The 15,493-nt window shown below is 34.8% G+C and overlaps 2 protein-coding genes and 1 long non-coding RNA gene across 3 annotated transcripts; 1 reads left to right on the top strand and 2 right to left on the bottom strand.

Moving 5' to 3' along the window:
* The first annotated feature begins 4,186 nt into the window (after positions 1 to 4,186).
* On the top strand, positions 4,187 to 6,319 carry LOC143062495 (uncharacterized). Its single transcript, XR_012974790.1, has 3 exons — positions 4,187 to 4,364; positions 5,191 to 5,227; positions 6,165 to 6,319. It is a non-coding gene; the product is annotated as an uncharacterized LOC143062495 (long non-coding RNA).
* Positions 6,320 to 7,573: 1,254 nt separating this feature from the next.
* LOC143062606 (uncharacterized) lies at positions 7,574 to 12,185 on the bottom strand. The gene is made up of 3 exons (XM_076234271.1): positions 12,153 to 12,185; positions 9,720 to 11,634; positions 7,574 to 7,741 (listed from the first exon to the last, which is right to left on the bottom strand). The coding sequence occupies exons 1-2, from the start codon at positions 12,183 to 12,185 to the stop codon at positions 10,735 to 10,737; spliced, it is 933 nt and encodes a 310-aa protein (XP_076090386.1). The 3' UTR covers positions 7,574 to 7,741; positions 9,720 to 10,734.
* A 547-nt stretch (positions 12,186 to 12,732) lies between these two features.
* LOC143062605 (uncharacterized) lies at positions 12,733 to 15,488 on the bottom strand. Its single transcript, XM_076234270.1, has 2 exons — positions 15,456 to 15,488; positions 12,733 to 14,733 (listed from the first exon to the last, which is right to left on the bottom strand). Exons 1-2 carry the CDS (start codon positions 15,486 to 15,488, stop codon positions 12,862 to 12,864), a joined length of 1,905 nt encoding a protein of 634 aa, XP_076090385.1. The 3' UTR covers positions 12,733 to 12,861.
* Between the last annotated feature and the right edge of the window lie 5 nt (positions 15,489 to 15,493).

The raw sequence follows: 15,493 nt of genomic DNA, 5'->3' as shown, positions 1-15,493 counted from the left end.
AAAATATTTGTTATTTAAGTACAAAGTTGAAGAGCATTGAGTATCCAAAATTACAAGTCATTCTTTAAAAAGTCAAGCGCGTTAGGGGTTGTATTGAAAAATCATATACGCCAACCTTACATTTAGCACAGTCATGTAATAGAAAATGAGGTCACCAGATTGTATATTTTTGTATATTTTCGATGTAATGCGTATATCTGTTATAGTGAATATATAAAATCTGTTATTTAGTTAAGGACCTTTCTAAGACAACAACAATCAAAACCAAGGAGTAAACAAAGACACACAAAACAAAGGGACATTTACATCAACAGTTATAAATAACAAATAACATCTAAAATTTCTAAAATCAATGAACGGATAAGTTATTTTGTATATTTTCTGATCTTGACAATTAACGGAGACTTTTGTATATCTACTAGTTGGTATAGTTCAGTATCCCTGCATTTCTATTTATGAAAAAAATTAAAACAACGTTTTCGTTTTTTGTTAATAATGATAGCCCGTAATGGATAGTAATATTATTTTCTTTTAAGGTTAATCATCACATCAAAGGATGCCCATAGTGGACTTAAATCATTGTCAATGAAGTTCGTTCTGAACAGTACTGGCGAAGTTAAGACACCTATAGAGGATATACTTGTCCCATTACAGGTACTAATCTAAATGCTTTAAGTTAAATTTACACGCTATTAGGCCAGCGTGTAAATGAAAATAACTCTTTATCAATGTAAATGAGAATTAAGGACGTAAAACAATCAAGCATTTTTTAAATATTAAGCATTATCGCTACTTTACGAAATTTTTCTTTTGATCTTGCTGGCTGATAATTTTCTTTCTCAGCGAAGTCGAGTGGAATGAAAATTATCGGTAGAAACTAAGGGAGCACGTTGCGTTGTTAATGAAATTTACATGATTTACAACGTCGTCATAGGTAAAATAGTGATCTCGATTGCTTTTCTCACTTTCGCCGTACCGGATCAAGCGAGAAAATCAATCTCGTTGAGATGATCAACGATAATCTATAATTATATATTTATTCAAAGGCAAGACTAGAAGCTAAGAAAAAATGACGACGAAAAGCCATAGAAATCATACAAAACATTTGACTAGTTTTCATTTATTGTTCAAATCCAAATGAAAGGTTATCGTCAAGAAAGGAGGTTGATAAATCCTACTTTGTAAAGAATCACTCTGATTCAAACTTAAAATTCTCTGAAACTGACATTTTCAAGATGCTTGATTTCTTGATTGACAACATATTTGTTACGTTTGGAGGACTTGCTTTTCAACAGACTGTCGGAATTCCAATGTGAACCAATTGTGCCCCTCTTCTTGTCGACTTGTTTCTTTATCATTATTAGATTGACTTCATACAGGAACTTCTTAGGAATAAAGATAAGAAGTTATCAATATCCTATAACTTTACGTTCCGCTATATATGTGCTGGGCTGAGTTCAATATCGTAGCAGCTACGTAGTGCTACGTAGCTTTGACTATTGAACGTGTAGCTATAGACGAGCTGCTACATAGATATTGATAGCAGCTATGTAGCTGCTACGATATTGAACTCAACCCTGTTCTCTCACTAAATAATACAAAATTTGGTGACAATGTTGAACGAATCTATCCCATCGAACTAGAGATAAAGCATTCTACAGATACATTTATGTCTGCTTCATATTTGAAATTTTGCTACTCTTAAGAATAACATCTGGTACAATATCACTCAACAAAAATCCCGCACACAAATCCGTTTTTCTTCTAGAAATTGACAATGAGGGTCGGTTGAAAACAAAACTTTACGACAAAAGAGATGAGTTCAGCTTCCCAAATGTGAACTTTCCATTTTTATGTATCAACATTCCAGCAGCGCCTGCATACGGAGTATATTTCTCCCAATTGATACGATATTCCCGGGCTTGTATTTCCTATCATGATTTCCTTGATAGAGGATAGTTACTTACAAGGAAGCTATTAAACCAAGAGTTCCAAATGGTGAAGTTGAAATCATCCGTTCGTAAATTTTACGGACGCCATCACGAGTTGGTTGACCGTTATGGAATAACCGTTTCACAGATGATAGCGGATATGTTCCTTGTATCGTAACTACAATACCCTTCCGTTTTCACAAATGTGACCTACTTGACTATTTAGATTATTTACCGGATTTGTAATAACATAGGCAACACGATAATTAAATATTTCGTGGAAGGGCAGACTAGATTTTTTTAGTGTATGAAGACTATAAACCCTAGTAATCACACACAAAAAATTAGAATTTTTCGAAGATATGCATTTTCATCATCCAACTTGAAAGACTGTCGTCAAGTACTTTCAGTAAAAAAAATAGCTATTCGAACACACCTTCTCTGTTTTGTGACTCATTAGATAGGTATTTCACTTGACCCATATATTTCATCTTTCAGTACTGTGATTTTTTTGTGTTATAAAGTCAACCTGTAGCTTTAATATATAAAAATGATAGAATCTGAAGCGAGACGATGTATGAAATATTCTTACTTTGTACGATATCAAGACAAAATACTCAACTCAAACACGCCCTTACATAAAAAGGTGCACTCGATTTTCTCTTTTCGATACAATTGTTACCCATTTTTTTTAATTGTTTCTTCAGTCACATAATGGAAGGGCAGACACGACAATTACTGAACTAATAGATTGATATGTTTTCCGTCCGTGGTAATTTTTTCATAAAAATCGGAGGTTATGCATTTTCTTCATCCAACTTGAAAGATACCCATGTCGTCGACTTGATATCTAATTGTTTTGCTTAACTATGTACTAGATAAATTGAAAACTTATGCAAATGGTGTTTTTAAAATAAAACACCTCGTAATTGAGAAGAAAATTGCAATTTTGTTTGTTTTTATTAACTTTTAAAAATTTTGTCACTATAGTAAACAATACAGTAAACATTTATCGCCTTCTCTAACAAAGAGCTTCGATTCTTTTGTTCTATTTCAACCTGGTTTCCGACTGCAAGTGAAAAAAACTAGTACCATATTCCTTTCTTAGTACAGGCATCACTTCTACCCGACTTTATTTTGTACTCAGCAGAATTCATACAGAACGTCCTCAAAGACAAAAATAAAATGCATCATTCAAAGTTCTTCTTTCAGATATACTGATGATGTTCTGTCACCCAAAAAACAACATGAGTGCTGACATCTTATAATTCCAATTGTGAACTTTTCATTTCTAAGTAGCAACATTCCAGCAGCACCTGCATACGGGGTATATATCTCCCAATTGATACGATATTCCCGTGCTTGCATTTCCTATCATGATTTTCTTGATAGAGGGTTACTGCTCACAAGGAAGCTATTAAACCAAGAGTTCCAAATGGTGAAGTTGAAATCATCCCTTCCTAAATTTTACGGACGCCATCACGAGTTGGTTGACCGTTATGGAATAACCGTTTCACAAATGATATCGGATATGTTCCTTACGTCGTAACTACAATCCCCTTCCCTTTCATGAATGTGACCTACCGAATTAAACTATTTACCGGATTTGTAATCACATAAGCAACACGACGGGTGCCACATGTGGAGCAGGATCTGCTTACCCTTCCGGAGCACCTGAGATCACCCCTAGTTTTTGGTGGGGTTCGTGTTGTTTATTCTTTAGTTTTCTATTTTGTGTCATGTGTACTATTGTTTTTCTGTTTGTCTTTTTCATTTTTAGCCATGGCGTTGTCAGTTTGTTTTAGATTTATGAGTTTGACAGTCCCTTTGGTATCTTTCGTCCCTCTTTTATATAGCTCAGTGCTCTTGAAATTAAGAATACTACTGAAAACAAAATGTCTGCTTTATATTTTGAACTTTTTTTCTCAATATTGACACAGAACGACGACTTCTTAAAATAAAACACAATGGAAGGTTTCAATTTTCCAATTGTCAACTTCTAATTTCTCAACAGTAGCATACCTTCTGCTCCATAGTGTGGCGTGAACATATTGAGTTAAAGCGTTTTGCTCCTACATAATCACACAATTTACATACATACGTCACCTAGATTTTAACTTTACTAAATATTCATAATAATATTGAGGCTCCTCAGTTTTTTAGGGTATGAACTTATTAAATAACAAATGTGTTCCAACTACTTTGTAATACATTTGCTGTATGTATTTATTACCGCAAACACATAGTGAATGTCTGGTGAATGTCGATCCTGATTGTTACTGTATACAAGATGACTGTTTCAACAAGAAGTTTGAAATAGACTTTGACAACTGTAAATTGACTGTTCCTGTAGACACTATTGATTTTGAATCATACTCTCTATATATTACCACTGTTAACCGTGCCATGTTAACTACTTCTATTGTTAAAGAGGTAAGTCGAAAAAGAAAATCTTAAACAATTAAGTCTGTTGTGTCTTCGAAATGAATGCCAATCAAATATAACACAACTACCTAAGTTTTCTTAGACAAATAAACATAGATTATTCAAAAATTATGGCAAAGTTAGATAAAAAGATACAAAATGTACATTGAAGTTAAAACATTAAAGCTGTAATAATAAAAGATAAAAATATGCTGATATAAAGGTCTTTTGCAACGTTAATTTAACTGAGAATCTTTTGTGTTAAGTGTTTTTACTTATCGTTTTTGACTTATAAATTAATCGTTTTTGTCATGATAATATCCGTGTTTCTTTGATTTATTATTATTTTAGTTTAAATGTCTCTGTTTGATTCTAATAACGACTAACTACTAACCAGGAAGGTATTTTTTTAGCAATAATATATAATAAAAAAAAAAGAAAAACATCTAATGGCAAAGAAATGAATCACGATACGACAAAGTTATATTAGCATCACCTTAATAAATAATGAAAAAAACGAATAATACTTAATAATAGTTTTAAGATTTGATCGAGGAAAACATACGTGCGAATAAGTTACAAATCTACACCAGATCCATCACAAGTGAATTACTCTTAATATTAGCACAACAATGCTAGATCTGAACATTTGCAGATGCAAAGTTTTATTCTTTCCTCGCCGAGATTCTGACCCATGCTATTGGGATATCACCACCTGTACTGTGTCCAGCGCTCTAGACCACTGTAGTCCTCTTGTTAAATCAAATCGTAAACTCTAGTAGAGTGCATTTATTGGAAAACGTTTCGCTCAATTTGTATAACACTTTACTTTCAGATAGGAAGTGTGACTCAGTTTACTGGGATACAACAATGTAAGTATCAATAGTTATCAAATGTACCAGGCTTATAATTTACCACACCAGACGCGCGTTTTTTTCCATAAGACTCATCAGTGACGCTCAGATCAAAATTGTATAAAGCCAAACAAATTGAAAAACTTTGGGAACCCAAAATTCCAAAAAGTTGTGCCAAATACGGTTAAGTTACTCTATGATAGCTAGCTAAACCTCTCACTTGTACGACAGTCGCATGGAATTATTAAAAGTTTTTAAACTAATGATTCAACACAACCATTTCTCTCTCTCTCTCTCTTTCACATTTGGGCATGTGTGGGAATCTGATGATGAATTCATTTAGATGTAACACAACTTGCATTGTTTATTAATCTGTAGAATTGCAAGAAATAGAGAGAACATTGCGATGGAGTAATCGGAAAATGTATCAGTAGACCAGACAACGCCATGTCATCAATAAAAGCGAAAAAACAAATAACATTCCATTTGACGATTTTAACTTTTGATGGCATGTTTTATTTGAAACAACTTTAATGTACTAAATAATCAAACGACACCATCATAGCGTTTGTTTACAAAAATACAGAACAGCAAAATCCTTATGTAAATCCACACTAAATGAAAAAAAAACTAAAAATATGATAATGAATAAGAAAAAACTTAACAACTCTCAAGAATTCTGACTTGAAACAATTAAATGACAAAGTGTTTTAGTGAAATGAAAAAGAAAGTTGTTTTGAATGAGTCACATTACCTCAATGGTTTATTAATCAGTTAAGTCATATTTATCTTCATGACAAACATGGACAAATATGTTCCAATCCCTGCTGACATTCTTTGAGGCATGGCTTGAATGATACCGAGCTTTGTGTAAAAATTATTTGAAATAACAGATATCTTTACGCATCTTGTATTTGTTGTTTACCCTAATAGTCAACTTATTTCTTTGATTTAGATTCGAGTCCATTTAATATTTCCATTGTAAAAACGACTGATAGGACTATAACAATTCAATGGAAGCTATTACCCACCTGCTACGATAAACCTATGTTGTATTGATTTCAGATTCTCATAACTCTTTTGGAATAGTTTGTATCAAGAACACGTTCCTCTAAACGAAATACGGATAGTGAGCAGATGCACATGAGTAAAGTATTAATTTTTTTAGATAGTTTTGAGCAGAAGGTATGTTTCTGCTGAAATATTTAAACTTTATAATTAAAAAATTGAATTGAAGAAGGTTGTTATATATTTTTGCTTAAAGTTGTTGATTTGTGTCAATAAAAAAGTGCCAATTTTACAACACCAATTGACACTTCATTGATGATCACGTCCAAAATATATGTGTTACATTTACTATTTTGCAAATTCGGAATTATAAGATATGTATTCAAAAATTAAAGAGCTAATAACATTATATAGGAAAAAAGTATAGCCAAAAAATCAAGATATTGATCACTGTCAGCAGACTTCGGCTTTTCGTTTCGGTTTTATTCCTAATATCAAGTTTACTGGGATATTTGAGACTTCGTTGACTTATTCGTAAGCAAGGTACTTTTCTCAGTTGGTTTAATATGCGCTTGTTCGCGATTCAGCTTTGGATTTCAAGAAAAATGTTTTAATATGTGTACCTTTATTCTTCGAAACCAAGAAAAACTCTTAAAGCAGGGATTTGGATATAATAATGTAAATATCGCCATGCACTATATATTAAGTTTTGAATATTTTTGCTTTTGGGTTGTTGTCTTGTTGTGCATAGTCGTATCTCGTGTTGTTCCTTTTCATTCTTACACTTTCTGGTTGGTATTTATTTTAGTATTGTGACAATGACACTTTAGTTTTAAGATTAGTCTATAGTTTTCTATGTTGTGTCTTGTGTACTATTATTTGTCTGATTGTCTTTTTCTTTTTTTAGCCATGGCATCGTCAGTTTATCGATCTATCAGCTGGAATCTTTCGTCTCTCTTTTATGAATTCAACTCCTGTAGGTCCATTTTATAATAAGCTCTCATAATTGGTGGGTTTATTTGCCATATAGTACTGTCATCTTGATTTGATCATAGTTAAGGGAGTTAAAGAACCCTGCACATGTTTGTTTTTTTAAATTGCAATAATGACAAACTGAGAACGAAACTCTTATGATGCCATTTGTCAAGAAGCTCTTGTGCTTGGTAAAATTGTTCGGCATCATTTGCTGTTGACCATATACTATTTTGTTTTACTAGATCTTACTATTGTTCACCAATTACAATGCAATGTGAACCGATGGTTCGTTTTATCGTAAAACACGTGGAACTTCGTTTTATCGTAAAACATGGAATTCGTCATCCTGTTCATTGGTGTACAACAATGTTTCCTAAAAGGTTCAACAACTTCTAAAAACCTACCTGTCTACATCAAGAGATAATGACTTTATCATTGCTACACCATCACTGCAGATATACCATTGAATGAGACACTTTACAGATGATAAAACATGATCTGTCTTGTGTTCAGTCACAGAAAGTTGTGATATTCCTACCGTAACTTGTTCTAAAAATAAGCGAACATGTAATTTAAAGAAGTATTTATTTTGATTATATTTCACACCAAACGTTGAGCACCTAAAGTTTAACCTTCTCATTCAAAGACATAGGTTACATTTTAGTCGTCGAAACGATGAAAAAGCATTTAGCACTTATTTAAAACCCCTCGTCAAATCAAATGGCTTGAATTTGTAGTCGAAGTTGCATAGTACATACTTTTCCCATGTACTAAGTGACCTTTCATGAATAACCTTACGGGTAAGGTTTAACTATACTGTAACCAAGATATTTTGAACGAAAAGTGCAACCGATTATATTAGAATAACATATTGAGCCGGAAAATAATATATGAAGTTAGTTTTCGCAATTATTTTTATATTTCGTGCTATGTCATATGAACGTTTGTGAAGTGAAATTCATGCAAGTTTATTGTAGATATATTTTGCCTGGGTGTTGATAATTCTTAATATTGTATATATTGATTAATTATATGTTGTTTAACTGTTAATCAATACGTGACCTTTAATACGATTATTTATTATTATTATATCTACCTTTCAATAAATTATCCGTTACACATTTATAGCATTATATTTCCATAACTAGAGGCTCTAAAGAGCCTGTGTCGCTCACCTTGGTATATATATAAATGTGAATATTAAACAAAGGACACAGATGGATTCATGACAAAATTGTGTTTTGGTGTTGGTGATGTGTTTGTAGATCGTACTTTACTAAACATTCTTGCTGCTTACAATTATCTATATCTATAATGAACTTTATAATGTTAGTGAAAATTTACAAATTTTATGAAAATTGCTAAAAATTGACTATGAAGGGCAATTACTCCTTAGGGGGTCAATTGTCCATTTTTGTCATGTTGACTTATTTTTAGGTCTTACTTTGCTGTACATTATTGCTTTGTACAGTTTATCTCTATCTATAATAATATTCAAGATAATAACAAAATACGGCAAAATTTCCTTAAAATTACCAATTCAGGGGCAGCAACATAACAACCGATTATCCAATCCATCTGAAAATTTCAGAAAAGATAGATCTTGACCTGATCAACAATTTGACCTCCTGTCAGATTTGCTTTAAATGCTTTGGTTTTTGAGTTATAAGCCAAAAACTGCATTTTACCCCTATGTTCTATTTTTAGCCATGGCAGCCATCTTGATTCGTAGGCCGGGTCACCGGACACAATCTTTAAACAAGATACCCCAATGATGATTGCGACCAAGTTTCAATTGGTTTAAATTGGCCCACTAGTTTCAGAGGAGAAGATTGTTGTGAAAGATTACAAAGATTTACGAAAAATTGTTAAAAATTGACTATAAAGGGCAATAACTCCTATAGGGGTCAACTCACCATTTTGGTCATGTTAGTTTATTTGTAAATCTTATTTTGCTGAACATTATTGCTGTTTACAAGTTATCTCTATCTATAATAATATTCAAGATAATAACCAAAAACAGCAAAAATTCCTTAAAATTACCAATTCAGGGGCAGCAACCTAACAACGGGTTGTCTGATTCATCTGAAAATTTCAGGGCAGCTGGATCTTGATCTGATTATCAATTTTACTCCCGTCAGATTTGCTCTAAATGCTTTGGTTTTTGGGTTATAAGCCAAAAAACTGCATTTTACCCTATGTTCTATTTTTAGCCATGCCGGCCATCTTGGTTGGTTGGCCGGGTCACCGGACACATTTTTAAAACTAGATACCCCAATGATGATTGTGGTTAAGTTGGATAAATTTGACCCAGTAGTTTCAGAGGAGAAGATTTTTGTAAAAGTTAACGACGACAGACGACGGACGACGGACGACGGACGACGGACGACGGACGACGGACGCCGGACGCCAAGTGATGAGAAAAGCTCACTTGGCCCTTCCGGCCAGGTGAGCTAAAAAGTCATGTGCTTTATTAACAAAAAAAGAGTAAAACAACAACCTTTAAACAATTGTACACAATCATTACCTGCTTTATTTCTAAACAATTGCATATCTGTAGATCGTTTAGTTTTCCAACGACATCTATATCCTCCTAACTGGTTTTGACAGTATGAACCGCTTGGTCATGTGCTCCACATACACTCATCAATATCATGTTCACATTGACGATCAACCCAGCCTCCAGTACAATGACAGTAGAATCCATACTGAATGTTGACGCATGAGCTGTTGTGATGACACGGTGAGGATGCGCACCAGTCTATTTCCGTTTCGCATGTTTTCCCTGTATAACCTCTGTCACAAAAACATGTAAAGTTTGTATTTCCGTTGATACACGAACCACCATTTTTACATGGGCTACTATAACAAAAATCGGACGTTTCACATGTCTGTCCAGTGTAAGTGTTGTTACATACACATGTGAATTGAGAATTTCCGTTTAAACATATACCGGAATTGATACATGGATCGGTATGACAATAGTTGTAGACAGAGCAATTTTTGTCTTCCCACTCCTCTGTACAGATGCATGTGTAATCAAAGTTATGATTTAAACACGTTCCATTATTGAGACACGGAGATAAATTACAGAAATCCACGTACTGACAACGATCTCCTCTCCATCCAGGTCTACACTGACAAGAATAACCTAGATTGTGCTCCATACACATTCCTTTGTTTAGACACGGTGAACTATTACAGGGGTGAAAGTGGCACTTGTAACCATCAGCCTCGTTCGTACAGTTTTCTAACGGGTTACACGGACTGTTAAAACAAAAATCTTGTTTCTCGCAATATTCACCTATCCGTCCAGGTACACAATGACATATCGGCCCAGAAGATGTATCAATACATGATCCTCCATTTGTACAATTCATTGTCGTACAATTCACACATTCGTAACCACTGAAAGTATTTACACATTTGTAAGTTGAATTACATGGATTAAAACTACACTCATCAATATCAACAGAACAGTCGTCGCCTTCCCAGAAGTCCGTGCAATCACAACGATACGATCCGTTAGTATTAATGCATGTTCAATTATTACTACATGGAGACAACAGACATTCATTGTTATCTGTTTGGCAACTTTCTCCTGTCCATCCTTGTTTACAGTTACATGTATATCCAGGAAGTGAATCAAAGCACGTACCATCGTTGAAACATGGGATACTTTGACAAGAGTCAACCCTTTCCTCACAATGTCTCCCAGTCCAATCATCTGTGCAATTACAAGAATAATTCCCCTGTAAATTTACACAGAGTCCATTGTTTTCACACGGATGAAATAAACACTCATCTTCGTCTTCATCACAATGTATACCTTTCCAATTTGATAGACATTGACATATATATTCATCTCCATTTATAACACAAGTAGCATTATTACGACACGGAGATGTGTCACATGGATCTACACGTCGATTACATTTATTTCCTGACCATACGTTATCACACATACAGGAAAAATTCCCATCGCTATTGTTACATTGTCCATGTATTCCACATGGGACATACTGACATTCATCTATGTCTATTTCACATATGGAACCTTTCCAACCCGGCTCACAATAGCATTTAAATGATCCTTTAATATTATTACATATACCTTTATTTTGACAAGGGGAAGGATCACATTCATTTACGTCAGTCTCGCATCTATTTTCTGCCCAGCCGTCATGACAAGCGCACACAAATCCTCCTGGAATATTTATACATCGACCATTGTTCTGACAGATATCTGTTATAATTGTATCATTTATACTGATACCATTTTTACATTCGTCCTTATCTTGTTCACAGTTTGGACCAGTCCATTCCTTAGGACAAGAGCAGATAAGATTTTCATTATGATAAAAAACATGACCTCCGTTCTTACAAGGATTCAATACTGTACGTCCTACGGTGTCATCGGGTAGTTCACATAATGATCCTTTCTATCCAACTGGACAATAACATAAAAATCTGTTTGAATTTCCAAAACAAATTCCCGAATTGTTGCATGGGTTATTAAAACAAGGATCTCGTACTTCACATGTATCCCCAATCCATCCTAATTTACATACACATTTTAATCCAGTGCTTAACATGTCGCAAAAAACAGCATTTCCACAAAGACTATCGCAACCAGTTGTATTACTATTATTCTGATGAGTTATTTGTGAGTCCGTCTGAAATTTACATGGATGAGAAGAGCAATGATTTACCTCAGTACAGAAATCTCCATGCCAACCCTTATCACAGAAACACATTGGTTTATTACGACTGACTTGGCAGGTTCCGTGGTTATTACAAGTATTATCATGACATTTTGTTTCTGTTTTACATGTTGTACCATTCCAACCATCAAGACACTGACATGTGAAACTATCGCCTAAATTACTGCATTTCTCCGAATTATCACACGGATTATTAGCACAATGATCAACAATAGTACATTTTGTCCCTATCCAACCTTTAGTGCAATTACAAGAGAAGGTGTTTCCATTATGTATACAAATACCTTGATGTTGACATTGACAATAATCCCTTTCATCACAAGTACTACCTATCCACCCAGAAGAACAAGAACAAGAAAATGTACTTCCACTGGCTGTACATGTGCTGTTATGATTGCACGGCGAACTGGCACCGTGATTCTGTTTTTCACATCTCCTGCCGATCCAAGGCGATGGACAAGTACATGTGTATGTAGGTCCTTTGTTTGAACATGTGCCTCTATTTCGGCATAGAGAACTGGAACAGTAATTCCATCTCTCACAATTCGTTCCTGTATATCTACTGCTACATTTACAGGAATACGAGTTCCCTGTGTTCTTACAAGAACCAGAATGTGGACAAGGGTTTCTCGAACAGAAATCTTGACTGCTACAATTCTTCCCAATCCAGCCTTTTGTACAAACACACGAGAACGCATTAGCTCCATTTGTACATGTACTATTATGCTGACAAGGAGATCCGGAACAGTAATTTCTAATACTACAGTTTTTCCCGGTCCAGTCAGAAGGACACAAACACTGGTAAGTATTTCCGTGATCATGACATTGACTGCCATGTTGACATTTGTTAGTGGAACAGTAGTCCTAAACATCACATTTTGTACCCATCCAGCCGTTGCTGCATGAACAAGAAAATGAGGTATGTCTATTTATACACTGACCATGTTAACAAGGAGAACTTGAACAATAATCCTTAGTATCACAAGCAGTACCTATCCAACGACGTGAACAAGAACAAGAAAACGTGCTCCCTTTGGTTGTACATGTGCTATTATTATTGCAAGGTGAACTGGCACAATAATTCTTGATTTCACAACTCATTCCGATCCAAGGTGATGGACATGCACATGTGAACGTAGAACCCTTGTTTGAACATGTGCCCTTGTTTCGGCATGGAGAACTAAAACAATAATTCCTTTTCTCACAATTTGTTCCTATATATCTACTGCTACATTTACAGGAATAAGAGTTACCTGTGTTCTTACAAGTACCAGAATGTTGACATGGATTTCTCGAACAGAAATCTTGACTACTGCAAGTCTTCCCAATCCAGCCTTTTGTACATACACATGAGTAGGCATTAGCTCCATTTGTACATGTACTATTATGCTGACATGGAGAACCGGAGCAGTAATTCCTTATACTACAGTTTTTCCCGGTCCAGTCAGATAAACACACACACTGGAAAGTATGCCCTTGATTTTGACATCGACTTCCATGCTGACATGGGTTAGTGGAACAGTAGTCCTGAACATCACATTTTGTACCCATCCAGCCGTTGCTGCATGAACAAGAAAATGAGGTATGTCTATTTGTACACCGACCATGCTTACAAGGAGAACTTGAACAATAATCCTTAGTATCACAAGTAGTACCTATCCAACCACGTGAGCAAGAACAAGAAAAGGTGCTCCCTTTGGTTGTACATGTGCTGTTATGATTGCAAGGTGAACTGGCACAAGGACTCTTTTTGTCACAACTTCGGCCAATCCAAGGCGACGGACAAGCGCATGTGTACGTGGGTCCTTTGTTTGAACATGTGCCTCTATTTTGGCATGGAGAACTAGAACAATAATCCCATTTCTCACAATTTGTTCCTATATATCTACCGCTACATTTACAGGAATAAGAGTTACCTGTGTTCTTACAAGTACTAGAATCTTGACATTGATTTCTCGAACAGAAATCTTGACTGCTGCAAGTCTTCCCAATCCAGCCTTTTGTACATACACATGAGTAGGCATTAGCTCCATTTGTACATGTACTATTATGCTGACAAGGAGATCCGGAACAGTAATTTCTACAACTACAGTTTTTCCCGGTCCAGTCAGAAGTACACGAACACTGGTAAGTATTCCTTTGATTTCTACATTGACTCCCATACTGACATGGATGTGTTGAACAGTAATCACGTATGTTACATTTTGCGCCTATCCAGCCGATGCTGCATGCACATTTAAATGAAGTCCGCCCATTTGTGCAGTGACCATGTTTACATGGAGATACTGAGCAATAATCACGATTTTCACAATTATTACCCGTCCACTGAGTGGTGCAGTTACATGTATGTCCTGTTGCATTATTGTTACATTTCCCTTGATTCTTACAAGGATTTATGCTACAATGATTAATTTTAGAACAGTCAATTCCAGTCCAAGCGCCATTACAAAAACATTTTCCGTGGCTACATCTCCCTCTTTCATTACAGTTTTTAGGGCATTGCTGAGTTGTTATATGTTTCGTTGTAGATGTGGCCTGAGACTTTGTTGATTTCAGATGAGGACTAATTTCACATCTCGTTCCTGAATACCTAGATACACATCTACATGAAATACTATTACTGCTTCCAGGTGTACATGTAGCTCCATTTTTGCAGGGATGAGTATCACAGGTCTCTGCTATATCACATTGTTTACCGTATGTTCCAAGTGGACATGTACAGTAGTAACTACCAGGTGTGTTGGTGCAATTTCCAGAGTTACATAGATGTGGCGTTAATCTACACTCGTTTAAGTCCTTTATACAAAAAGTGCTAGTCTATCCTAGAAGTAAAATTTAAGTTGTGAAATATATGTAAGGCAAAATTGACAGTTGTGCAATTTTTTTATTCTAACGTTGACCATGGTGTGAATTATGGTTAAGGAAAGCCAAGTTAAATGTGGAGACATTGTATTTCAATCTGATGTTTATCAACATTTCTGAAAACAAATTTATAAATAATTTACTTTTAACTTTGTGTTTTTAATGATTGTAGAATCTATATGCAGAAATATATCATCTTAAAAAAAGGAAAGTAGATACCAAACACGCAATAACAAAAGACAGAGAACACTATGACAGAAAGAAAAAAGAAAGAAGACACACAAATAACATTATTAAAACACTTCATTGAAAACATACATTGAGACTGAAACCAAAGGTAAACTAAGTAGATGGGAATTTAACAGTGGCACCATTGGTAGCAATGCTCAATGCAAAGGAGAAATAACTCACTGCTCAATATTTACCACATTCCAAACACGTACCCAGTTCACAGCTTCAAAAGGACGCTTGTGTACTCATACCTCACGTTTGTTTCAAACACTCAGATGACTTTGTTTGAAGAATGAGGTAATGATCTATAAATACCAAAGGTATTTTCCCATACAATTTCTATGGTAAGGCGGCATGTTAACAATGAAGCAATAAAAATGAAGGATATTATTTAATAACTATAGTCCCCCTTTATATTTCTGTTCATTTTGATGCATATTTCATACTGAGTTGATATATTCTATTGCACATACATACATTTTCC

This window comes from Mytilus galloprovincialis, chromosome 2, assembly GCF_965363235.1.
Source record: "Mytilus galloprovincialis chromosome 2, xbMytGall1.hap1.1, whole genome shotgun sequence".
NCBI lineage: Eukaryota > Metazoa > Mollusca > Bivalvia > Mytilida > Mytilidae > Mytilus > Mytilus galloprovincialis.
This window is presented reverse-complemented; position numbering and strand designations above follow the sequence as displayed.

What these genes read in the sequence shown, in the direction of transcription:
- LOC143062606 (XM_076234271.1), bottom strand. Translation starts at nt 12,185, where the DNA reads ATGGAAACACCTTCTCTTGTAATTGCACTAAAG. An exon ending in CTCTTGTAATTGCACTAAAG is followed by an intron (nt 11,635 to 12,152) that starts GTTGGATAGGGA and finishes CCAGTTGGATAG; the next exon opens with AAAGGATCATTATGTGAACT.
- LOC143062605 (XM_076234270.1), bottom strand. Translation starts at nt 15,488, where the DNA reads ATGTATGTATGTGCAATAGAATATATCAACTCA. An exon ending in CAATAGAATATATCAACTCA is followed by an intron (nt 14,734 to 15,455) that starts GTATGAAATATG and finishes CTTCTAGGATAG; the next exon opens with ACTAGCACTTTTTGTATAAA.